Here is a 24,855-nt window from a genome sequence, read left to right on the forward strand (position 1 = left end):
TATATATCTGACCGATACGATATTTTGTACAGATCTAACAAAACTATTATGAAGTCACAACCAATCGATTGAAGATTTTACAAAATCCAGCTGTTAGGCCGCCTCTGACATCCGCCATTTAAATTTTTTGTTGTATGACGTCATGAGGTGACTCTGCAAAAACCTTGAGTTTTTGTATGTATGAGAATTTCTCGAATTTTCTATGACAAAATACTCAAAAATTGAATAGAAATTCAAATAGGGGAGAAAAATTACATATTTTATTCGCTTTTAACAGAACAATTATTTAAAAGGCTTTCTCAATTAGTTTTAGGAAATCTTTGCCAAAATTACCGAAAAATAAGATTGCACCAACGGCGACACATGCGGCCGAAAACAAAAACATGGTAGAGCGCTGGCGTAGCAGAACTTTCTTGGCGTGCTGCCCCTTCTCAGCAGAATCGCGTAGATCCTGGATTTGCTGAGACAACTCCAGACGCACCTTCTCAAGATTAGAGACCTTTTCCTGTAGAATTTGCATGTCCACCAGAGTGCTGACCTCCAGGGCGTCGTACGTGCGCTCCAACTCTTCATTGGGCTCTCCACCAACAGTCTGGCGGATCGACTCGTCCAAAATGATGTCCCCGAAGCCGTTGTTATTTTCCGGCATCGGAAGCACCAACTCACAGCGGACCCTGCCTTCCCATGCGTTGGCCGGGTCCAGATCCTTGAAGAAGTTCTGCAAATCCACTACGGGCTCAGGAGCTTCGCCAACCACAATGAGGAACTTGTGACGCTTCCCAAACGGGTCCGGAGACAGGGGCAGTGTCGGAGGCATGAAAATTTCGATGCTGACCGACGACTTGGCACCAATTATCCCGATGTTAGGGCGAACGTAGAACAGACGTGGCGAGGTTGTCTTCAGCTTGTACGCCATATCCTTATTGACGAGACTGCGAATAACCAGACAGCGCTTGATGGCCCTGTTGAACGGCCCTTCGAAAGTCAGCGCATCAGCTGGCTCGCAGATCATTATGTTCTCTATATTCTTTGCCATTTTTTCAGTTCGGTTTACGGAATTTTTGTCCTTTTCTGTAGGTTTGGTTCACGAAAAAATGTACTCGAAAAAAATTTCTGAGATGAAATGGCGAAAAGAAAATTAAGGCAATGTAGTAAGCTTGAGATGTCATCGATGTCATCGATGTTTTTCTGCATCATCGATGTTTTTCCCCACTATCGATGTTTTTAGATTACTTGATTTACTCTACAAGCGTCTTATTGGATGTTTTTACTTATATACCTACTGTATTTAAATAAATACATGGGTAAGTAAACTAAATAAACGTCAGTAATATATATATATATATATATTTATTTCAATTGTAACCCATTAAGGGCCATGGTAGTTCATATAGGTATACAAATTGGGGCTAAGCGAATATCTGAGATGTATTTTAGATACCAAATTACACCTTTTGGAAACATTTTACGCGGTTTGTAACAAGCAATTTGTAGTATATTCATCGATGTTCAATTTATCGATGTTTACAGTCAAACGGCTTACAACACTGAACTCAACAACACAGCTGAGTAGAGTGGCCAAGCCTGCTGATATTCTTCGTTTCGTTTTGTATTTACTTTCGTGTTAAATTCGTTGAGTGATTGCTCTGGATTTGGCGAGAACTGTTTCATCACGGTATACACACGGACCTCAATCCCTCGATGGTGGAATACAAAGGCAACAGTTGAGATCGAAGGAAATTCTTTGCTCCAAAGCCGTGCCCTCGGCCTACATTCAGGTGCAAGATTTCAAAGAACACGTGAGTTGTAAGGTGCTGACCTCGGCATGCCACAGAGATCTGAATATTCTCCTTGCAGGTCCTTGCTAAAAGTCATATAGTCAATATGTCCTACATAAGACGGCTGTAATACGGATGTACAGGGATGACCGGGACCTATATGATTCCATTCAAGATTCCAAACGAAACCAATGTGATTTGGTGTTCGTTGTAGAACAAATTTCGGGACGCCACCCAGTGTGGTGGGGGTTGGCTGCCTCCCATAATCCTTTCGGGGCTTCATACGACATGCAATATCACTTGCAAGCCTCTGCCCTGGAGGATATCGGGGTAATGGAGTCATCAGTTCTGGAAGTGCTATTCCGAGCACATTGTCTCTTATCGTGACGGTGTCAGCGATGGTCAGAATAATGTGTTGAGGGGAATTTCTGCGGCCTGCAGCAAGGTATATTGTGAACTTTTGACCTTTGGCTGCTAGAAACCTCGTCATTTTCTATCCTCCTCCTTTCAGATGCACACTAATCGCAGGATGTATCACACGGCTTCTTTCCCAACTGGCCTTCTATCTCAGCACAATGGATATAACAATGCGGATCCGGCGATCAGCGTACCAATGTCCACACCAATGAAACGCAGTTCTTTCTGGCTGGGACGGGCAACCTGTATATTGATCTCCTACAGCAATTGATGTACAATCTATGTCACATGTTTCCACGTTGCTACCGCGCCGAATCGTATCCGGACTCGGTGCGTATCATATTCGTACTGGGATTCGTATATTTCTTTATTGCTTTCATTACAGCGCCAAAAATCCACCAAGCTGATGCCCAGAGTCACCCAGCAATAAAAGAAATGTTGCCTCTGGTTTTGAAGCCACAAAATCCATCAACATTTTTTGCCTGACTTCCACAAATGAGGTGCTGTCCTACTTATCATATCTAAGGCCTAATGAGCAGAATTGAAATTACCCACATAAACGGATATAAATATGTTACATTTAAATTCGACATGCCAAGGATCTCTGGGATGTGTGTGCTAGATGTAGATGCTTGTAGGAAATTCCCTGGACTTGTTAGCCTCTGCATCGATAGATGTCGGGTTCTGCATTCAGGCCATTAACAATTCATTGTAGATTTTAGCTTTGTTTTCTGTTCCTGACTTTTAACACAGGATATGAGTATTATATTACGTAAATTTAGAAAATGCACTTTATGTTTTAGAGATAAACATTTTCATTTCGAAATTCCTTCAAAGGCAAATATTATTTTAAGCAATTTTCTTCGCACATCTAAATGCAATTTCTGCATGTTGTTTGCCTTGTAATTTCGTGAAATGCCTTTCGAGTTGCCATGCCGGAGCACACGTGCCCCATCCAAGAGGCATGGCTGCGTTGACATGTCGCCCCTTGCAGAGGCAGGGAAGGAAGGACCCTCCAGACAGCATAGGACGAGGGCGTTCCCATGGAGACGGGCCTCAATGTCGCTTTCAAGTGGGAGCAGGGTTTTCTTTCCTTTTTGAATGTATTTCTTTGCCCTTTTTCCTTTATTCCTTTTACTTTTTATAGTCATATCAAAAACCCGAAAAATTAGAGTGGGTCTAGAGTGCTTTCCTGACTTAACAATGCTCATGTCCTCACAGTCAAGAGTGTACAACAATATCGGTTTCAAAGCAATATAAATTATATAAATTGGAAATAAAATAGAGTTAGAAGTATGCAAAGCGAAAAGGAAAAACAATTAAATGATTTTGTGTTGCTTTGATGGGATTTTGAAATAATTTGTATTGTACTTTTAGTTTTTGTTATTTTTTTGGCAGGGTTTTCAATGTTTGTCTTCGGCTTTAGTAGATGTTTATACGTTTAGATATTTGAAGCTTGGAGAGGCATATAATCTTAAGTAGTAGATTAGAAGATTAGTTTAGAAGACTTTCAGTATCGATATAAACTGCAGTGAAGAAGAAGTGCCGCACATCTGTACTTAGTTTGGTCTTAGTTTGAATTACTTTATCTACACATCACCATCTACACCACCAATAAAAAATGCATGGTGAACCAGCAGCTTCCAAGGGATCAGATAGATCTTTCTTCTGAAAGAAATATGTTGGCCTAACGGAAAACGCCTGCCGAAAAAGTCGACAAGCCCAACATTTATTTACACACTTTTCGAAAGTGCATCAAAATTTTAAAAGTAAACTTTTATTCGTATTTTTCTCAGGGACTTGGCTTAAAGTTTAGCTAAACTTTTCTGAGCTGCTGGACAGTTTTTTTTTTTTTGGTTTTGGTTATATGCTGAGGAGACAGAGTTAGAAGATGCTCGGTGGACTTAGCTAAACAACCACACTAACTGCAAGAGAATGAATGCCGGAAAACAAGTGGGAAACGCATTAGGATTTTTGTGTGAAAGACACTGAGAAAAACCACAATAACAAAAGCAACTTTCAACTAAATCTTGGCACTGTCCCAAAGCCGTAAACAAAAGAAATTGGGGAGACATCACAGGTTTAAAGACAATCGACACACAATCCGGACCATGAAATAGATTTCTGGGGTACTTTTTTACTCAACATATTATATAAATTAAATTATGACACCTTGAGGGAATAGACGGGCAGTTTTAAGCACACAAAATTTATATAAAATAAAATTATCAGTCGGTGAAAAATCCTTCTCATATATGAAAAACATTTCTCCCCAACAATGTACAAAGCTAAAACATCTTCAAGTGCTTGATTGGGGTGAACGTACATTCTACAGGTTTTGATTTTTCAGTAAAGAGGAATAGCATTCCAATAGCCAATAGAAGGGCTTTCCTCAAAATGTAATTGTAATAAGTGCAAAATATCTTTAAAATCTTACTGAACGCTTTGTGCATTCTTTCTAAATAGGGTTTTTCGCCATCCCCCAAAAGGTAAGCAGAGTTTACTCGGTTACCCAGTAAACCTCATTTGCCTCCGCCATTATGCATGACGTCAGGCACTCACAGATAAAGTTTTCCGGCCTCAGAGCCTGGGAAGATGATGCTGCGGAATTACCAGGCATAAAAACACACCACAGAAATGCTCTCCTCCGGAAGTTTTCATTCCTTTTTTTTAGCATCCGGTGCTGTCGATGCGTTTTGCCGCAACCCCCAAAGACAACTTCTTTATATGCTTCAGATGTGGGATTTATACCCTAACAAAGAGTTTTATGAGCTCGAGAAGATATTTTTAATGGATAGGAGTGTAGTTTTTCTTGATCAACATCAAAGTTCGAGTAGATATATGTACGTATGACACTCTGTCTGTTTCTTAGCGTTATTAACCATGATCGAAATCTTTAAAGCCCTCCGATAAATAATCAGCATATTTTAGTACTTGAATCTTTCGAAACATAACTCTGACAGGGTATCTATTGATTCGACCAGCCCAATATTTAGTTTATGCTTCTGGTTGTTGCTTTTGCCAGTAGCAAAAGACTTCAAAAGTTGCCTTAATCTGCGTGGGGCTTATAATGAGTTCGTGGGTCTCTACGAGTATGTGTGCTGGGGCCTTTCATTTCTGCACTTTCTTGTTGCTTTTTTATGTCTTTGCCCGCTTTCAAGCAACATGTTTCTCCTAGTTACCACAGCTTCATCCTTCGCCCAATCTGTCTTTAGTTTGGGTTTATTTCAGGTCTTTTTTTCATGTGCCCTGCTGACAGCTCCAAGAAGTATTTAAAAAAAAAAACAAAATGAGCGAAACAATTGTTTTTGCATTTGCAACTTTTGTTGAATGTTGCCTGTTTTTTTGGAACAGGACTTTTCCAGTTGATATTTACTCTGCAAATTAATTCCGCTTTATCTTGGGGGTTGAGGATTCACGGATTAATTGAAGTTCATGTTGGAGTTTTTCAGGACTTTTTGGTGGATAACTTCTTTTAAAATTTCATCCGCCTGTTGCATTTCGCAACATTCTGTTTGCTTGTGAGTTTTTTGTATTTTTATTTAAATTATTTTATTAATTTATTTGTAAGAAAAAAACAAGAAAGTAAAACTTTTTAAAAGGGACCGCGGCTGGAAATACACTTTACTGAGGGAAGAGCTGAATCTATGCATAAAATAGTTTTCAAATCTTCTAAAATTACAAAAAATTCTTCTTTTGAGAATATAAAGTACATAAGAAATAAGCTTTGAAGAGACTGCAAAGAACTTAAGAGTGAAATATTTCCAAATTCCAAGATAGAGGATTCAAAATCTTATAAATAAACATAGTTTAAATTAATTGAAATAATCAGGAGCTAAACAACTATTTCAACACTATTTGTTTAACTGTTAAGCTTGTAGCATTAGGATACTCGCATGCCTTTAATGCTCACAAGTACTCCTTTCCATCCATTACAGACGTTCTGCTCAAAATGACCCACTTGTAAGGGTATCAGAACTGTTTGCGGCACCGAGTGCCAGTGAAAAATGTGGAAAAATGCCATAAAATACGCAGAGCAGAAAAAGGGGTAAAAAGAATATTGAAAAATCCAAGCACACACCAACGGCAGAGGAGGAGAAAAGGACAAGTTTTTGACTTTTGCGAATATTACTTACCCTCTTCGCCGAGTTTTGCTGTAGTTTGCTGCATATGCCGGCCAAAGTACTCGTCCTCCCCTTGGATGGCGCCTGGGCCGCTTTCATCGCCTGCAAGTGCCGACAATGGCCGCCATCCGATCGAAGGCCGCCATATTGATGTGGCCATTTTGTAAGCTGCACACACAAAATAAAGAGGAGGAAGAAGGACCGAATGAGTGAGTGGAAAGAAGGGTTTGAGTGAGGAGAGTATGTTTTGCTCGATGATAAAAAGTCATGGCAAAATGGTGCAGGACTTAATTGGTAAAGGGGTCATTGGTGGAGGAGGTTTTAAAAGGGAAAGAGTATGGAGAGAGCTATGAAAGTCATGCACCGAGGCCCCCGTTTAATTAGCGTATTGAAAGGGGATTCACGCTTCACTTCACTGCGAAACTCAATGCGATATTGGGACTAAAGATTACGGCGAGACTGAGAGGAATACTTAATAATTACATTTTCAAATACTCTTTATGAAAACAATCGATTAAATTGTACAGCTCGAGTTTTTGCGTTGGCAAGAATATCTAGCAAGAAGATCTACTCTCCATACGATTTTTCGTTAATATTATATTTAATACGCTTTTATGATTACGTGCCCTTGATTTTTTCTCATGATCCGGATAAGTAATGATGTAACATCAATCGAATTTGTTGGGTTCCTGCAAACAGTTCTCCCTTTCGCCCAATGCCAATTTAACAATATCCGCAAACACAGGAATAACAACCCAATCATTGGGTTTGCCCAGTGCCGCTCCCGTTAATGGTGTGGTAGGGGATGATGTTGGTGGCTGCTCCGCATTGCTGTTGCCAGCCGCAGGCACGGTCGCCGTTTCCGGTGCCGACAATGCATTCATACCGGAAGTGCCTGGTATGCCAACTGCTCGCCCACTCGCACTCGCACTTGTCGACGGTCTCTCGTCTAAGTCCATTGATGTGGTAGCTCCTCCTCCAGATGCTGTTGAGGCTCCTTCTCCCTGGCCTGCTTATCAGTCTTGAGACTTTGCGGTTGGCTCATTTAAGACGATTGCCTGTTTGTGCCACAAATGACCATGTCCCTCGGCATGTGGCTTCATGCAATCCAATTGTTGGCACGTCACTTGCAATTTGCTCCAATGTAATCAAATCTAGATCCATAAATGAACATCATTTGAAGCTATAATCTTGATAGGAGCTGACTCTGCCCTCGCCTGACTTTTCCCACCATGTTATTTGCCTTATACTTTTATATCCTTCTTGTTTTCTATTGTATGTTTCTGTGTTGTAAAAGTTTATGGTTTTGTTTTTTCTGTTTGTGTGATTTTTATGTCTGTAAAAGCTTTAGATCGAATTTTATGAGCCACATTTGGCCTCTCGTTGATAACATATTAATTAGGATTTCAAAAGGCATCATGGGATTTCTTTTTTGGGGATTCGGGGATGTTTTAGCCATTAAATGGTGTGTGAGCCAAGGGAGAGGGAAATCGTAAAGGATTTCAGATATTTATTTGGAATTCATTGAAAGAAATACATTCTATTGTACACCAAAGGGAGGACATACTCTTGAAGATGAAATTTTTTTTATGTTCTGATGATAATTTAAAATTTTAAAAATTCTTTGCATCGGTGAAATACATTTGTATTTGCGGAAATAAAATTCCGGCGACGACGATGACGAACAAAAAATTATTTTATACATATGTACATCTACCTCTCGAACACAATGCATCCAGACACGCCCATGACCCAAACTATCCACCGCTACCATTTTGCATATTTCTGTAAATTTGTGCGATTCCCTTACATTTTTTATGAGGTTTTATGCATTTTTTTCACCTGTTGCGCGTTTCACACTTTTCAGCGACCAGCATTGTCCGGGGCGATGTACAGGGCGTTGCACAATTAATGACCAACGGAATGCAACAACAATGAGGATTATAAATAAAATAAAGGGCTCCAAATGACTATGGAAGGTGTGATGAAAAGGTTTGAAGCCAACAATGGAATTTTGCTTGGATCGGCATTCTGTCATCTTCCAGCTAGCTCCAATATAATTTTCCTCAACAAAATTTACTAAAATTCAGAACTTTTCTATCAGCTCCAATATCATAACAAAAAGATGTTCCGCACCAAATATGCAACTTGGTAATGAATAAAATATACGCCAAAGTCATTTAAATCAGCAAAAAGAACCCTTTAGTAATTTTTAGTGTTTTTTTGTTCGTCAAAATTTATAAATGGCAAAAAGAAGGCAAAAACCTAGTGGTAAAATATGCCGGGAACAACTGGAAAAGGCGGGAGGAAAAAAGTGTAGGGAAAAAACGTGGAATCTATTAACTAATTAAAAAGTTTTTTAATGAAAACTATCTTCATTTGCCACTGAATGCACGGCAACAAGCTGCGGTCTATTAAAAGAGGGCTTCAAAGATGGCAACCGGACGAAAGGTGCGGGCGATGTGCCAAATAAGTGATAAAATTGGGCCATCTGCAGCGAAACTGTGGTTACTTGGGCGTGGTCCTGCCCCCATTCGTTCACCATTCTATTTTTTCGAGATGTTAACCTTTGTGCAAACAAGAGTAAGGAGAAGGACAAAAAACTTTCGTTGTTATGACAACGTGGCACAGAAAATGTGGCAGAGATGGAGGCCACAAATTTGCAATATATTTAATAAAGACGTCCCAAGTAAAAGTTTACTTTGAGAAACTAAAGCAATGGGTGTAAAAATCCAAGAAAAGTATGGCCATAAAAGTGTACATAAATCAATTGGATGGCGAACAAATACCATTAAGAGGAGTACGCCTTTCAATATTTAATTAGAAATCGACGGAACAAAATCCGAACATGGTACTAAATCTTTTAAGCTCCTTTACGCCAAAATGCATCCTAGGTATTGGGTTCAACCTCGAGGCGAAAAGATTTCCATCAAATTCACACACACATAGGAAGAAATCAAGGGAGCAAAGAGGAAAAGCAAAGTTTCTCAAGGCAAAGGTTTCTTTTGGCCTGCAATGTGGATGAGGCAGAATATTAATGGTTATGTCCTTGCTGAGGAAGGCATGATTTTGGATGGATGTTTGTAGTCTATAGAAGAAAATTCGAGGAGGTAGGCAAAAGTGTATACGAATTCTGGAATACCTCGCAGAGATCCAAGAGTGGCAGCAACGCCACTCCGCACCACGATGCGGAATGGTAATGTTCCCGCCAGGGTTAGTTACACATAGACAATGGATGGTAAGAGTGAGAGAAAGCGAGCGACGACACGCGGACATGGCTGAACCCACGTGACTTGGCTAAAGTTTTAACGAGTCGCTTACACGGCCAACTGGCAAACTGTCAATGGGACAGTTACGGTCGGCATAAGTTATAAGCCATCTTTCCTGGCTGCCTGCCTGGCTGGATGCCTGCCTGGCTGGATGCCTGCCTGCCTCCTTATTTCCCATGCAAAGTCATATCAGTCCGAGGACGTGGAACTGAACCTGGACACGTAGGGCTCTTCATATTCCACAAGCATGGAAATTTTAATTCAATCTACATTCATGCGCTACGTTTAACTTCAGTCCACAGCTACAGTCTGACCCGCTGTAGAGGCTACAGGGAACACTCGGAGCTAACAGAACAGGAAATAAAAGCCCACTCTCCTCTGCAGAGTATTTCTAATACATATAGAGTGGGAAACGTTATATAATTGATTTATAATAGTAAAACTATTATGAAGTAAGATTAGGTTGAAGCTTTAACTGAAGAACTGCTCTGTAAAGGTAGCATCTATTTGCCGTAACCAACATACCCCCTATAAGTACAGGGTAGACAAAAATTCAGTTAAAAAAGTAAATATTAAAATGAGGTAGAAACTATAGAGGAGTGAAGAGGAGTGGAGTGGAGCGAAGCCCTATAAGGGGAGCATTGTTAATGAAGCTGCTTGTCGTCATTTTAATTGCATTTCCTTGTACGTGGGTATAAGTATAACTGTATATATGAGTGGTTGTGCGTTTGACTAAGTGTGTATGTGTGTTCTGCGTGTAATTTATGCACCAGTGCAGATTGTTCTTATGGTAAATGTTGATTTGTGCAGAGTAAAACATTTACAATTAACAGAACATTTAAGTTTAAGAATACGCGTACAATTTCATGAAGAATATAGAATAGAATAGTATGCAATTTTCTAGGAGAGTGCGACTATCATAAATGTGGCATTACCTCGAATCGGACAACATCCTCATTCAATTCTAGCTTACGTTGGTTAAACTCTTAGAAACAATATATCAATTACGATTCAGCTATCAATCACCACAGAAACCTGGCATTTTTGCCAGTACTTACCTTTTTATCCAACATAATTATGCTGCTGCACTCTAAATCAGTCCAACGTTTTGGTAAGACACTTAGTTTTGGGGATAGAACGGCTTTTTCGATTGCTCATTGGAACATCTGCAATATCGAGGGACAACTGTTCGCGATCTCTCTCTTACTTTCGTTTCGCACTTGTCGTGAGAGATGGGGAAGAGCACGGAGAGAAACAGATGAACCACGACCGCTGGTAACACATTTTGTCAAATTAATTTTTGCACTACTGTTTTTTATACCTGTGTTTATATGTGTCTCTCTCTCTCCCATCTCTCTCACCCAACACGAGCACATGATGAAATTATTGTCCATTATTTAATTTCTAAGTCACTTCTATGCCGATACACGAGGCGCGAGGAGAAAGTGAAAACTGCAAACTAAATTCAAGGGCAGGCGGCCGAAATGCTTATGACCTAGGGCAAGCGAGAGAGAGAGAGGCAGATCAAGAGAGCTTTAGAGCTATAGAGAGGCGAAAGAAATACGCGAGCGAAAGAAGCCCTAATGCAAGCGAGAGCGCAACAAATAGAGAGAGCGTTAGAGAAGGCAACATAATGAAAAAAGCTCTAATGCAAGCGAGAGCGCAACAAATCGAGAGTGATAGAGCCATAGAGAGGCGAAAGAAAGACGCGAGATAAAAAAGCCCTAGTGCAAGTGAGAGCGTGACAGATCGAGAGAGGCGAAAAAAAGAAAGAAAGAAAGAGTTGAGAGAACGGTTGCGTAGGCGGCTGCTGTGCGGGAGCATATGTATATATGTATGTACATATATGTGTGCACATAGTGGGCAGTGCAAACAACAAGCAATAAATGGATTTACTTTACTGCTGCACCGCTGGCTATCACCTATGGATTATTGGCTAGTATTGGGCTGTGTACACACCCGAACCAAGATGCATGCTGGTCAGCTGGGACTCGAATGAATCTGGGAGCTGAATGCCCGGCCATATGCTTGTGTAGATAATGATGCTGGAGCTTCGTCTGGTTCATCAGAGTAGTATAGTATGGTATAGTTTAATATGGTATAAACAACAATATTTAATTGTACTTTTCTTTTATTATACTATTATTATCTCTGGCAATAAATGTGAACGTCAGCCGAGCCGACAACGGACACGCAATCGAGCGGCCCAGGAGCATGTTTATGTTGATGTGGATGGGGTCTACACTATATACAATGCGTGTGTTCTTTCTGGCAATGGACAAGATGAATGGAAGGACGAGGCACGAGCTGTGGCGCCCCTAATTCAAATCTTCCTCTCGTAGGGAAGACCAGAGGCTGGTGCCGGCGCTGAGACCGGAGCGAGCAGAGGGCCCACTGGCAGCTGCTGTGACTGTTCCTGCTGCAGATACTGTTTACCCTGCTCGGCCCCATGAGCATGACCATGGCCGTGATCGTGGTGCTCGTACTCGTCGTTCTCCTCTGGGTGGTTGCGGATCCACTCCAGCGACTTGAGAATGGCCTCCGGGATGGGTGGTGGCGTGGGCAGGTGCTCGCCCTGAGGCTGGAAGCCATTCTCGTCGGCCGTGTAGGTCAGCTGGATGAGCTGGCCCTCGGGGCTGTAGTACTGCGACGAGCCGGAGGCGTAGTAGCCGCCCACTCCCTGCTCCTGTTGGGCAATGCCGTTGGTCGTCTCGAACTGGTAGTTGTAGCTGCCGTCCTCCTGCTTCAGCTCGTTGACGAAGCTGCGGATCTCGGCGTGGGCATCGGCTGAGTCCGAGGGAAGCGCCAGCACTCGCACTCCGGCCATCAGGACCGAAGCGGCAGCTACAAGAACAACAACGTGCTGCAAGAGGAGAATGATAAGGGGTAAGGTGTACGCCGGGCATAGGATGGCCTCTTGACTTACGATCTTCGACATTTTCGCCAGGCTTAGGTTGAGATGTGGTTTATGGGGTATTGCTGTTTTAGCCCAAAGAGCTAAGCTGTGTTTGATGCCTCGGTGCCCTCGACCTGCCGCTTATATAGCATGGAAATGTAAAATCTGATTTGATCTGCAACGAAAGTGAGGAAAGTGAGTGCACAGATGATATAATGATGATGATAATGGGGGGTTCCATCAACACATTTGTTCACATTTGGAGTTCGTAGCCGAGAGCCAGCAATGGCTGCAACGCCAATTATCTCTGCTCGGATCGCTATAGGTGGCTGGGCAACCAGATATCATTTCCATTAATGCCTCGCTGAGCTAAAACGAATCTCTGACCTGTCCGGAGCGGATAACCTGTCCGCTGGCCCACTGCGGATCAAGAAACTCTTTCGACTGCTCGCCGCTGCCGGCACTTGAGTAATTAAGTGTTTGAGCTAATTCATTAATTATCTATGAATAAATACGCTATGTATATGCTTCAGCATCGGTATGATGCGATGAGCCTCTCTCTTCGCATTTACGAAACTTGTAATGTGCTTGGAGGTTCCCATACATTTATTATGCTACAGAGCGTGGCACAATAGACGAAGATCGACATAAGTTTCCGCAATAATGAGATATGGACTCGAATGGGTGGGTGCGACAGGCGTGAAATGTCTAATGGAATATCTCCCCTCAAGCAAATTGCTGCCAAATTCCAACCAACTGAAGAGAAATGCTAATTGATGGCGGTTTTCGGCGTCTCGAGTGCAGCTTGAACAGGAATGCCCACAGACAAATCACGTTTCAATTTGGCCTCTTGGATACGTACAATGTATACAGGCCACGCGTACACCTCTCATGATGTTTGTCCAAAAATTGCACATATTCAAATCTAAGAAAATCGATTTAAGAAGCATCCACAACGGCTTTTGAGTTGCTCTTGGGGGGCAGGAGTTTTCCGGAACACCATCGAATGTCATAAATGAAATATGATTGGGAACTCGGAGTCCACTGTGGTAATCACTCACCTCGATTTGCTAAAACCCCATTTCCAGGTCATATGCACTCAGCTGCTACGCGCTGTGTCGCCCCGTGTAGCCATAGGAAGAGCTGTCTCCGCTGTCAGATTTCCTGCATCCAGAGATGGCTCGTTCTCCAGGCAGCAGTCGTCGCAATCAGATCTGCTGTTGCTGCTGGAGTGGCGGCAGTGAAGCACGGACTGCTTGCAACACATGCCCCAGGTGATGGCGCATTTCTTTCTGGCATAAAAGGACATCGCCATGTGTCACGTTCGGGCGGCCGCTCCTAGCGCTGTGCGGGTTTGAGCGGGCTCCTCTCCTTGTTTAATGCATGGCACGGATCGGGCAGGTGGAGAGTTATCCTCCCTCATGGCTGGGTGTGTGTGTCTTGCAATCAAACGTCAATTTCATGTAGGATTAGACGTTAGCCAAGCGACTCTCGTATTCCGTTTTAATCCTTTGGGGTAGGCTTAGTTGCCTCTTCATTCCATATATCGTTTCTGAATTTTCCAATTTCCACACCGGGCAGCTTAGTTCTTGGGTTTTTCCCACTTCCTACAGCAGAGAAAAAGGACAATTAAAAATAGAGTCGGGGAAATACTATGGGCCCACGTGCCGTCAATAAGTCAACTTTGCGGTCAATCACAACATATTACTCATACGCCTCATACGACCTAAAATCACTGGCCTCCTCATACAACTGCCTCAGTGTCGGTGTGTTTATGTGTGCGGGGCTTATGGCCAGGGTTATTATCCCTTTGGGCCCACTTGCCACTCACCAGCCCATAGACATGTGCGCATCAGCAACAAGGAAGGAAGAGGACGGTTGCCTATTACTTGGGTCGATGGAAATCATCAAATCACTGCAGACGCGTTAAGGCCCAAACATATCTGATAGACTACAATCAATAATGATGTATAGATTGATGCAAGGTTATCCATGAATAAGCATTTTTGGTCTAGATTTCTTCTTGGATAGAGTGAAAAAGGCGAATGGACTCTTTATACTTTATTCGTGTGGCCTTTAAAGATTAACTCTGAATTTCTGAATAAAAGGTAATCATTTCTTTTGTTTAAGTTTTTTTTTTGTATTTTGTTCTCTCGTTTTATTCATGGCATCAAATGAATAAAGTAAGCCTTCTCAGAACAAAGAAATCCAGCTTTATACCACACAGAAGCGAATTAAAAATCGGCATTAAGAATACGGGTATCAACGGGCTGTGCCGGAGAAACTGTTTCCCGTATTATGAGGGGATTTCCACGTGCGTGGAAATTTCGAAGGAAATAAGAAAAGTGTGTCAGGAGGCTTTGAAGGAGATTTACCACGCACAAAAGACAGCGACACCTCGGTAGAGTTCAGCTTCATATGTATGAAATATCCATTAAATAATAAATATATGCAGATACATGGAAAGCATGAGGCAGCGTCTGAAGTACGGACGTAGATGCTGCTTAAAAGGAGCACTCCCGCACCTGAGTGGCATCTGTTTATGGAAACAAGTAAGAAAATCCAGCTTCTGTTAACCTAATTCCGGCTCGTCATCATCTTTGAGTCTTGGCTTTTGTCAGCCAAAGTTGCCGTGCCCTCTCCCTTTCCCATCCGAAATGGCAGCAATTGATGGCCAGAATACCAGAAGCAGAAATCGATCCAATATCAATGCCATGTCTGGTAGATGGGTTTTCTTCAATGCTCTTTTGATCTGCTTAAGATTCATTCTCTTTGACAGCTTCAGCTTTATTCCTCAAAGGCGCCAAATGTTGCGTCAGTCATAAATTGCCAATTAAGGAGAGTCTCCTCACTTTTTGGGTACCTACTATTTTTATGTGAATTGCTTAGTATTTGTTTGTTACAGAAGCCATGCATAATAAATCATTTAGTGTAAATGATTGATCAACAACTTGGAGAGAAATCTTTTGGCTGTCCATCTATGTGGAATAAATTTACCAATTTTTGAAAACCTCAAAGTTGGGCCTGCCACGACCACATCTCTCTGAACCTCCCCACATTGTTGGATATCCAGGGCTATAGACAAAGAACAAAACGAAATAAATCTTTTTTCCTTATTCTTTTTTTTTTTGTCGAAAAAGCTTATTTAATTCCACTCATGTCGACAGACTGCAGGCTCAAATCTAGGCCAGTAAAATATTTTAAATTTTAATATTGACAACGCTGTACAGTTGTCTGTAACTTTTTACGGGTGATATTGAGTGCCCTAGGAGAGGGTCGGGGGACAGTGACTCAGAAGAAGATAAATCTATAGTAGACCGAGAGGCAGGGAAATATCAATATGGCTGACACATTTTATTCCGCTTGAATGCCCATTGCTGATGCCCTTGTCTACAAAGGCTTGTCCTATGTACTCAGAAAAAAACGCCCTCAACTATATTGAAAATTATAAAGACATTCAAAAAAGGTCGAGGCCGTGAAAGCCCTAGTACGCATATTGTAAATGAATATTACATGAAGTAAAATTTCTAGGAAAATGGAATGTTTAACCAGCCGCAACGACTTAAAAGAACATTTAATTTTCTCAGATTTATATTTTCCATAATTTGTGCTTCGTTTGCTCCGTGGCATGACCGCAAAAATATCTGATTGCTGGTTGGTCCTTTCATAGGTATCCCTCCCCCAACCACCGTAAAATTCCTTTATTAAAATTATTCGAGGAGAATGCATCTGCAGACGACAGCCTGCTGTTTTTAATTGGTCTCTGTCCAGGAGCCATGGAATGCTGTTGAGTGAATGGAATTTTAACCACAGCAGACTGAATCGTCTTCAATAATTTGAAATATTTGCAGCTTGATTGTGAAACTCTCAAATGCTTTTGCATATTTCAAGACCAATCTGAACTTTGGCTACATTCCAAACAAGTCCCGGTCGACAGTGGGTTGGGTACAAGGAGCAGCTGCTGCTAGTGTCCTCAGATCTATTAGCATAAGGCTGATAAAAACTGAAGTCGTTGTCCTTGTCCTTGTCGTTGTCGTTGTCGCTGCTGTCAACAAGCAACGGCAACAGTGGCAACAATGGGAGCTGGGGTAGTGGCAGAAGTGGCAACAATTTAGCCAACAAACAGACAACAAAAAGCGTGCAGCAAAGTGGCTACAAATTTCCACTGTTTTTAAATAACATTCTTTAACATTCTAGTATTCGATTGATTAAAGCTTAAAAAATATTTGCTTTGCCTGAAATAATGCCTACCTTTGATATATTTTTGATTTGTAATTTTTATGCTCCACCTTTTTCTGTAATTAAAGTTTTCCTTAATGAATCAAGTACTACATCTGCTGTTACCAAATTAAATTTAATTTCATTTAAAATTTCTACTCCTCCACTTTTCTTGGAATGTTTTTCCCCATTTTCCATTGGTATTTCATTTGAGCGGCTTGCAGTTTGTTTGCTTTCACTTTGCTCGCATTTGTGTTTTCTGCAGCTGTTTTCCCCTCTTTTTCCCCCATCGGATTTAAAATCAATTATATTTCTGCTTTTTATTCTACTCTGCAGTTATTTATTGGCGTGGTTTTTCCACTATCCAAGGATATTTGCAACAAAGTCATTGATTTTTCATATTTATCACTTTTTTGCATTTGGCTGACGGTCGTAACTTTTATCCAGTAAATGCCTTGTCGGATATTTATATATTTACTTATATAAATTGATTTATTTGGGTATTATTCGACAACGGGATTATTTGATGATGAGAGTCGTTAAGAGATGTGAAAAAATGTGCCTGATGAGAAAATGCAAAAAACTGTTCTTTTTTGTGACGTCGAGAGATAGTACATCGGAATTAAAATGTTCAGAAAATTCGTTGTGAGTAATAAATTAATGTTGTATTTGAGTATTCATTTCATTTATTTTATAAAGAACACCAGTCTTTATTGGTAAGCGAAAGTATGTATGCTCTTTGTACGTAGGTGGGTTGTATCTAGAAGGATCGACATAAGCTTCCGTAATTAGGATCGAACGGGATCGCCTGGGAATATGCACTCCTTATCATCAGATAGAAGTACTTTGCGATCGATACCTCATCTTCTCGCCTGTTGCATATACTTTCACAACTACATTATACCTTTCTAATACACAAAAATAGGGTACTAAACTGAAAAAATGAAATAAAAAAGCGTCAGGAAACCTGTCAGAGCCAAGGCTCTGTGGGTGTCATAAAAGTGGCGCAAAAAGAAACCGAAATTAAATTACTTTCCTCTCGATTTTTGACCATAAAAAATTTGGGTCAGCTGTAAATTATGTGACCACCCATAAATGTGGTACCTCCCGAAATTAGTAGAATGCCAGCGACAACAAATTATATTTAATGACCTTTAAATTGTTGTTGTATCAGATAATTTATTAGAATCACCGCATCGACCAGGACCACGACCAGGCAACCGCAATAAAACCCAAGCCCAAGGCGATTCAAATTTCTTATCCGTCACTTTTTATGGCAGCCGTAAAAAAAAGTCTAGAAAATCGGCTCAAAGTCTGAAAGTATTTTGGCATCATCATCAGTCTCTTTGGCCAGAATGTGCGCAACTGCATTGCCAAGACAATTGACAAATTGATGATGGGTTTTTCCGCCCTAGCGGATGTGTTTATGCATGAAAATATGAAATGAAAATATGAATGAAAATATATGAAAATATCCAGGGCATATCCATGGAAAAGATTGAGAATTGGTAGTAGAAGGCTTGTATTTTTTGTTTTTGAAATAATGAGTTTCAGAGATTTGTATAGGGAGAAAATCTATGATATACTGAAATCGTATCAAAAGCAATCCATGAGATGAATGATATTAAGCTTTTAAAATAATTTAAACAAAAACCTATGATGATTTTACTTGATTATAAATGAATAAATCTTATTGATCGTTCTATTCGTTGGAAAATTATATCGAAAATACTCTTCCTGACATCTGTATTCGATATTCAATAAATACAATTAGCTGTCAAAGAAAATATTCTCGGACAGAGCTTTGGTTGTCGAATTCTCGGCATACATCAATTGTTATGTGAAAAATTAAGATTTCATACTCACTTTCTATTGAGATAATGCAGGGAACTGATTGAGGCTTAAATAATTCTGATTTCTTGATAATTTCTCATTGCCATTTTGTCCCAATAAAAAAATTGAATTCTCACTATTGAATAGTTTTAAAACATTTGTGTACTTTTCGTAGATTTTTCGTAATTTATTGTTGGAATATTTTATTTGAACTTCCGATTCAATTAGTTCACTTAACAAAAGGGTTCTGATATATCCGCTCCCAAAGCCGCACTCTTATAGAAGCCACGACGTACTGACCGAAGAGGGTCCGCTTCGGGGGATATTTTAAAATCTGTTTGAAGTCTCTAAAGCCTTAACAGAGCTCGAAAAATGTTATAACATAGGGAAATTTATTGTGTATCCTGTTACAACACGATCCAACATACGCGAAGTGTCTTTCGGTGATTTCAAGATTTCAAACGATAAAGGATTTCATTTTGATATAATATTGCAAACAACAATGTGTTGTACAAATAGCGCATAAACTCAAATGTATAAATACATATAGAGTCCCGCTCTCAGCTCCAATCAGATTCCTCAATTACTACTTCTTTATCTGCGATAATGTTTGCTCTCAGGATATCTTTATAAATGCAGTTTCCTTAAGTTTGCTTTTGTCAACTTTTTTTGTTTTTTTTACACAAATTTTAAAATTCATTCACGACACAGGGAATTTGTTAAGTTTTAAGGTAAAAGAAAGATCAAAAGTTTTTATATTTGTGTCTTACTTTTAGTTCTGAGTTCCATTGGCAACATCTTGGATGAAATGTGTGCTTCATACGAGTCTTCCCCCTGAAGAAAAATTGATTAATGTTTCAGCTGCAGCTTGAAATACTTTCAGGATGGGCCACAAATCACAGAATCGATCTTAAGAGGCAGCAATAGAGCGAGTATTTACATAACTAGATCCCAAATGATGCAGTTACAGTGGGGCCTCAGAGAGGGGCTTACAGCGGTATAATACTTGGAAATGACATGTCAGTGGGTTGGCTTAGATAACAGTATAACCAGCACATGCAAATTGAAGTTGTTTGACATAGGGCGAACGGTAGTGCGGGATGGTCTATGTCTAATCCAATTTCAAATGCTTAATCCACCATGACTGACACTAAGAGCGAGGTTAAAAGATGGAAGCCGTCGAAAGGGGTCGGACTATGTGGGATGTACATCTTGTGGGGAGTGTTGGTCCACCATTTTTACGCACCAGAGCATTTCAAATACTTGGGACTTCGATTGCTATGTTAACATATCATGTTACACTTCACTGTGTGTGCGCTGCTGCGATAAGTAAGAAGCCCTCATCCGTCCGGAAAGGTAAGTGCAGAAAGAAACGGAAACGGCTAGCAGGGCTCGTCTCCGTACATAAAATCACAATCTTGACCCTTTTATTTCGACTGGCATCTCAAGCTGTGATTGTTCGAGTTTTATATGTATTTTAGGACTCGGGGCCCGTCGTATAGTGGTAGATAACTCCTCAAGGTTCGGCTTAGTGGGCCCTGAACTTCGGTTTGGTCACTCTTGCTGATTGGGGATTGCATTTTAAATGAAATTCCACCTTTATGTAACAAAAAAAGTGCCCCTACCTGACAGGACGGGCTTAAAAAAAAAGAATAATAAACCATCGAATGAAATTCATTAAAAGTCATTTAACGGATAATTGTTTTTCATACTCTTGCCTGAGGGTAATTTCAATATCAGATTCAGCTCAAGACTTCTAAGGGAGTTCTTGTCATGAAATGAATGAGAACTAAAAAAGAAAAATCGAGTTAAAGTATGAAACGAGAGAAGCTTATTGGTGAAATATTAACACTGATAACAACAATAAAATATTGCAATAATAATTAATTGTACGTACAAACTTTTATGAATTTAAGTACTCAAAACTCCTTAAAATGCAGCTGATCTTTGTACAGAGTATTCGAACATTCGATACTTCATACCCAAAAGCTGCTGGACATTATTGTTGTTTTTTTTTTGTATTTTCGCTTACGTTTACCAATAAAGGACGCTGCAAGGCCTGCTGAGAGAAGTGCAATGCGGTTTAATTAGTGCAACTGACAGGACGACGGCATGGACCATGCATGGACCAGGATGCTGCGGCCAGGGTTGTGATCTCCCGCCAAAAAAGACGAAATTGGCAAACTTAAAGAGTAGGGCCAATAATGAGTTGACAAATGGCTTGTGTCAAACGAAAGCCTCCATCTTGATGGCGGTTTGCTTCTGTTTGTGCAGATCTTAAGTAACTTGCCATACAGATCTCAGTGGAACTGTGTGTGGTTATAGACGTTGTTTTAGCCGGCGTTGAGAACTATTTTTAGCACGGGTCCGTCGGCCACATTCGCCCAGACGCTTGGGAGCAGGAATTCGGGCAAAGACTCGACCACCTCTGGTGTGAAGTTGGCTACAATTAAAATTTATGAGTGGATTGTGAATCTATTGGAAATGACTGTCGCGGTAACACGAACCTGTGGGAATGACCAGCTCGATGGAGCCTCGGACAACCCGCCTTGTAATCTCACCGCTGGTATTTAGTTGTTGTGGTGGCGCTTTCAAGTCTTTCAAGTTCCAAGTCTTCCATGCTCTATTTGCATGAAAATCCATTGATACCACTGATGAAACACTGAGACATTGATCATTTCCACACTATTATTATTATAATCAGCTGACTCCCGCGGTGCTGCCAGCCTGTTTGGTTTTGGTTGGAAAAGTGCGCGTGGATTTTGAGCAGTACACAAATCATCCACAAAAACTCGCAGAAATGTTACTTAGTTTATGCTTTTTTTATAAAAAATCAACAAGACTTCAAAGTTGTATTTTAAGCAATTTAAATTGTTACGAACCTTTGTTTTTCTTTGGGGCAAGGCCGGCTAGCCAGTCATCCCAGGGCTGGATACTTCCCAAGCCCTCAGGTCGCACAACAACCAACTGATTGGACATCTCGAACAAAATGAACCAACAAAAATAACCGACAAAAAAAAAACTGAAAAAAAACGGACTCTACTCGACAAACAACATTACAGTCTTCCCTCAACACAGACTTGGACCAGGTCGAGGTGTCGATGTTTTACCCCCCGACGCACCCACCCTACCTGAGATCTGAATCACACGTTCCGGATCTCCCTGCCATTGGCAAAAGCCTTACCCTCTCGTTGCTGTGGCTCCTCTTCCCCCATACGAAACGCTTAACAATTCATTTCTTCGTTATAATTTTCACTTCATTCCCTATTTTCACACGATACATTTCTAAACTAGGCCTGCCTATTCATCCCCCCCTCATCTTAGTACTACTGGCGGTTAATAAATAATTAGATTAATAGGAATAAATAATATAATAAATATAAATAAATAGGTTACATATATATAATAAATATGGACGGACTTAAATTACATATACTTATAACTGGAGACGTCTAACAAAAATAATTAATGGGAGTAAATAAGTTGATGTGATTTTTTTCTTCTCCTTAAGTGGGCGAGGGTCCCGCACTACGTGGCCAGGTCTGTTCCTTCGAGACCAGCAGAAATAACAAGCCAGGGTGGCGGAGCTGTGACCTATTCCCTACGGCCAACAAAAAAAATAAATTTGGGGTTTCTTTACTCCCCCTTTGGAGCGGACTCACTCTTATGCTGGTCCTGGTTCCTGGTCTTTCCCTGATCTGGATCCCCTGGAATCACATTTATTTATCTTTTATTCATTTTTTTGCAGGGTGATGGCCACTACTCCATCCTCATCCCACTCACTTTTTCTTTCAGAACAAAAAAAAATCGCTAAGTCACTGTGCCCGGCGCGCATGCTCCTCCGTTGCGGGAATTTTTCTTTCTGAACCCCCTCTTGGCTGTTCTGTTTAATGCTCCCGGCTGCCGATCCCCATCGCTCTCTCTTCTATCGCCCTTGAACTAGGTTCAAGGGCATGGCCTGATTCGGGCTGCTGGCGGCTCTCTTTTCTTTTGGGTGTGGGTGAGTTGCTTCGGGACTCCGTTATGGGATGAGATCGGAAATCCTCTCACAACGGCTCCGGAGAGCGCGCGGAACTCTAACTCTCCAGGACCAGGTGGCCACTCTTTGCTAACCTTTCCCCTTAAATTTTGGCCCTGCCACTCTGTTCAAAAAAATACCTTCCTCTCAGCGCTTCTAGGGTCTCGCCTATCGATATCTTCGCATGCAACAAAATGGGCAAAATCAGCAGAATTTAACCCTTTAAAGGTGACATTAGGTTTTTGCAATCTACATGCCCCCGATTAACCCTTTAAAGCTCACAGCTAAGAACATGGCTTGTTATCGGAAATCGACGCGTGGATGGACGCCGAAGTTTACAAAGAATTAGATTGAGACGAGTTTAAAAAAAAGCGAAAAATGGAGTGCGTGTGCCGCGTGTGCCTGGATGGTTCCGTTCCACTTGTGGACATATTTGCCGAAATCTCCGATCTCAGATTGAACCTATATGAAAGCAGCCCCGCCTGTGTCATCAGCAAGCTCGCACCTGAGCATTCTGTTGTACGCGGGGACTCCATGCCGCAGTTTATTTGTCTCTCTTGCATTCATGGAGTCCAGACTGCATACCGCTATAAGCTGTTATTGGACAAAAGCTTTGCAAATTATCAACAACTCTCTCTAAACAATACGAAACAAAAACATTATAGTCTAGTGCTATTGAGCGTATCGGGAAATGAAGAAACATACACTATCGAAAACATCTATGAAGAGGAGGATCGCATGCGTGCAAATGACAGGCCTGAGATTGAGGCGGTGCTCAATAATGCTATGTTGCCCGAGACGGCGGACGAGGCGGTTGAAATGGACAATGAAGAAGAAGGCACTTACACATTGAGGAATTCTCTAAGGAACTTCGCTGATGACCAGACTCGTCCGCAGATGAGCGTTTCAGTGGATACCCATGCCATTGTCAAAATGGAGCAGATGCACAAGCTGGCCCAGGTGGCAAAAGCAGAGGCTCACATGCACAACAATTTACAACGGAATAAAGCCAATAAGAGGCAGAGGTAAGTATTATTGAGCAGAGCTTATACATAATCTATAATTAATATTGTCCCCCAGTCGTCACTGTGGCAAGTCGCCGTTCCCTTATGTGTGTGGCAAAGGAGTCATGTCTGAGTGCCATCTAAATAGACATGAAACCAGTCACAAGAACAAGCAGACGTCCGAACTGTAAGTACATAATATGCTTGCGAACCCGAATCAATGCTTGTTTTCCCAAAAAATCAGCAACACGAAACATCTTGGAATTAAGAACACAATTAATCGTAGTCCGTTACCGAAAAAGAGGAAGCCAGAGTCGGTGGAGAGTAATTTGGAAGTGCTTGGAAAGTAAGTTCATTATTTGACCTAGTGGGTTTCCTTCTTAACCTGTATTTTATCTCAAACCAGAAAACTGAATTTGACGTGCCAGGAGTGCGGTAGAATATTTTTGCTCAAAAGAAGCCTGGATAAGCACACTTGTCATCACTCAACGAACGTCCGGCGAACGTCCTTTCCAGTGCATGCAGTGCGACGCTAACTGTAGGCCAAGGTCTTCGCTGAATAAACATGTTCATTGTACTCACACTCGAATGTCCCAAGCAGCTCAAATACTGACCTTGGGGAACATATGCCAGGGTGCTGCTAGAAGAAAGAAGAAAACTTAGACGATAGTTATAAACAGAACATACAGAAAAGAATAGTGTCTGTCAAGTCAAGTTTAACTAAGGAAAATATGCCTGAAAAGCGTTTGGTTGTACGTTTGCATCGTTAAATTATCCATCGAATCTTTAATTTTTTTTTTCTTGCCTTTTTTAAGTTGATGAAATGACAACATTTATTTAGAAAACATTCGACGAACTGCTTACATTATATATATAATTTTAAGTTTATACTTAACGCCGTGGAACTTTTCTTTTGTACTTTAAGCTAAGTTAATTTAATTTTGATACCAAAAGAGCCGGAATTAAAGTACTTAAGCCTCATATGTGGAAACAAATATCTTGTAGATTACAAGGATACATGATCTTCTGAGATTCTCGTTGGGATCCACTGGAAACGCTGATAAAAGGACGCCTCGTAAGAAATTCCCAGGCGCTAGAGCGGCTACAAAGCGGTCTAGAATTAAGGACACTCATCAATATATAATGTCATTTTGTCTGAGACAATTTTTTTTAATCCCGCGTTTAGGGAATGCTTTTGAACTGAACTCCGTGTTCCGCTTTATCTAATTTCATTCGTAATTTCCTTTTTCCGATACAAAATTCCAATAGCTTGACCTGGTTCGTTAAAAACAATTGAT

General features: G+C 40.9%; 4 protein-coding genes, 1 long non-coding RNA gene and 1 pseudogene across 5 annotated transcripts; 2 read left to right on the top strand and 4 right to left on the bottom strand.

Annotated features, from left to right (window-relative positions):
* Positions 1-238: 238 nt before the first annotated feature.
* On the bottom strand, positions 239-1,165 carry LOC6902496 (vesicle-associated membrane protein-associated protein B-like). Its single transcript, XM_002133005.3, has one exon. The coding sequence runs from the start codon at positions 1,034-1,036 to the stop codon at positions 287-289; it is 750 nt and encodes a 249-aa protein (XP_002133041.2). The 5' UTR covers positions 1,037-1,165; the 3' UTR covers positions 239-286.
* A 371-nt stretch (positions 1,166-1,536) lies between these two features.
* LOC117184066 (uncharacterized) lies at positions 1,537-3,065 on the top strand. The gene is made up of 4 exons (XR_004469246.1): positions 1,537-1,799; positions 1,858-2,223; positions 2,290-2,525; positions 2,581-3,065. It is a non-coding gene; the product is annotated as an uncharacterized lncRNA (long non-coding RNA).
* A 3,019-nt stretch (positions 3,066-6,084) lies between these two features.
* Positions 6,085-7,461, bottom strand: LOC26532129 (uncharacterized; annotated as a pseudogene).
* Positions 7,462-11,895: 4,434 nt separating this feature from the next.
* Positions 11,896-18,679, bottom strand: LOC4816274 (pupal cuticle protein Edg-78E-like). The gene is made up of 4 exons (XM_001355892.4): positions 18,569-18,679; positions 13,546-14,091; positions 12,515-12,659; positions 11,896-12,451 (listed from the first exon to the last, which is right to left on the bottom strand). Exons 3-4 carry the CDS (start codon positions 12,524-12,526, stop codon positions 11,912-11,914), a joined length of 552 nt encoding a protein of 183 aa, XP_001355928.3. The 5' UTR covers positions 12,527-12,659; positions 13,546-14,091; positions 18,569-18,679; the 3' UTR covers positions 11,896-11,911.
* Positions 18,680-20,413: 1,734 nt separating this feature from the next.
* On the bottom strand, positions 20,414-21,322 carry LOC6902499 (putative riboflavin kinase). The gene is made up of 2 exons (XM_002133008.3): positions 21,043-21,322; positions 20,414-20,978 (listed from the first exon to the last, which is right to left on the bottom strand). Exons 1-2 carry the CDS (start codon positions 21,176-21,178, stop codon positions 20,869-20,871), a joined length of 246 nt encoding a protein of 81 aa, XP_002133044.3. The 5' UTR covers positions 21,179-21,322; the 3' UTR covers positions 20,414-20,868.
* Positions 21,323-22,851: 1,529 nt separating this feature from the next.
* Positions 22,852-24,513, top strand: LOC6902500 (uncharacterized zinc finger protein CG2678-like). Its single transcript, XM_033380587.1, has 4 exons — positions 22,852-23,578; positions 23,634-23,744; positions 23,802-23,903; positions 23,964-24,513. Exons 1-4 carry the CDS (start codon positions 22,932-22,934, stop codon positions 24,091-24,093), a joined length of 990 nt encoding a protein of 329 aa, XP_033236478.1. The 5' UTR covers positions 22,852-22,931; the 3' UTR covers positions 24,094-24,513.
* The last annotated feature ends 342 nt before the right edge of the window (positions 24,514-24,855 follow it).

The sequence above is a fragment of the Drosophila pseudoobscura genome, chromosome 4 (genome assembly GCF_009870125.1).
Source record: "Drosophila pseudoobscura strain MV-25-SWS-2005 chromosome 4, UCI_Dpse_MV25, whole genome shotgun sequence".
Taxonomy (NCBI): Eukaryota; Metazoa; Arthropoda; class Insecta; order Diptera; family Drosophilidae; genus Drosophila; species Drosophila pseudoobscura.

Bases quoted from the DNA above. Each gene is read 5' to 3' on its own strand.
- LOC6902496 (XM_002133005.3), bottom strand. From the start codon at position 1,036: ATGGCAAAGAATATAGAGAACATAATGATCTGCGAGCCAGCTGATGCG.
- LOC6902499 (XM_002133008.3), bottom strand. From the start codon at position 21,178: ATGGATTTTCATGCAAATAGAGCATGGAAGACTTGGAACTTGAAAGAC. The intron at 20,979-21,042 runs GTTCGTGTTACC...TTTTAATTGTAG, and splicing joins CGAGCTGGTCATTCCCACAG to CCAACTTCACACCAGAGGTG.
- LOC6902500 (XM_033380587.1), top strand. From the start codon at position 22,932: ATGGAGTGCGTGTGCCGCGTGTGCCTGGATGGTTCCGTTCCACTTGTG. The intron at 23,579-23,633 runs GTAAGTATTATT...ATTGTCCCCCAG, and splicing joins AAAGCCAATAAGAGGCAGAG to TCGTCACTGTGGCAAGTCGC. The intron at 23,904-23,963 runs GTAAGTTCATTA...ATCTCAAACCAG, and splicing joins AATTTGGAAGTGCTTGGAAA to AAAACTGAATTTGACGTGCC.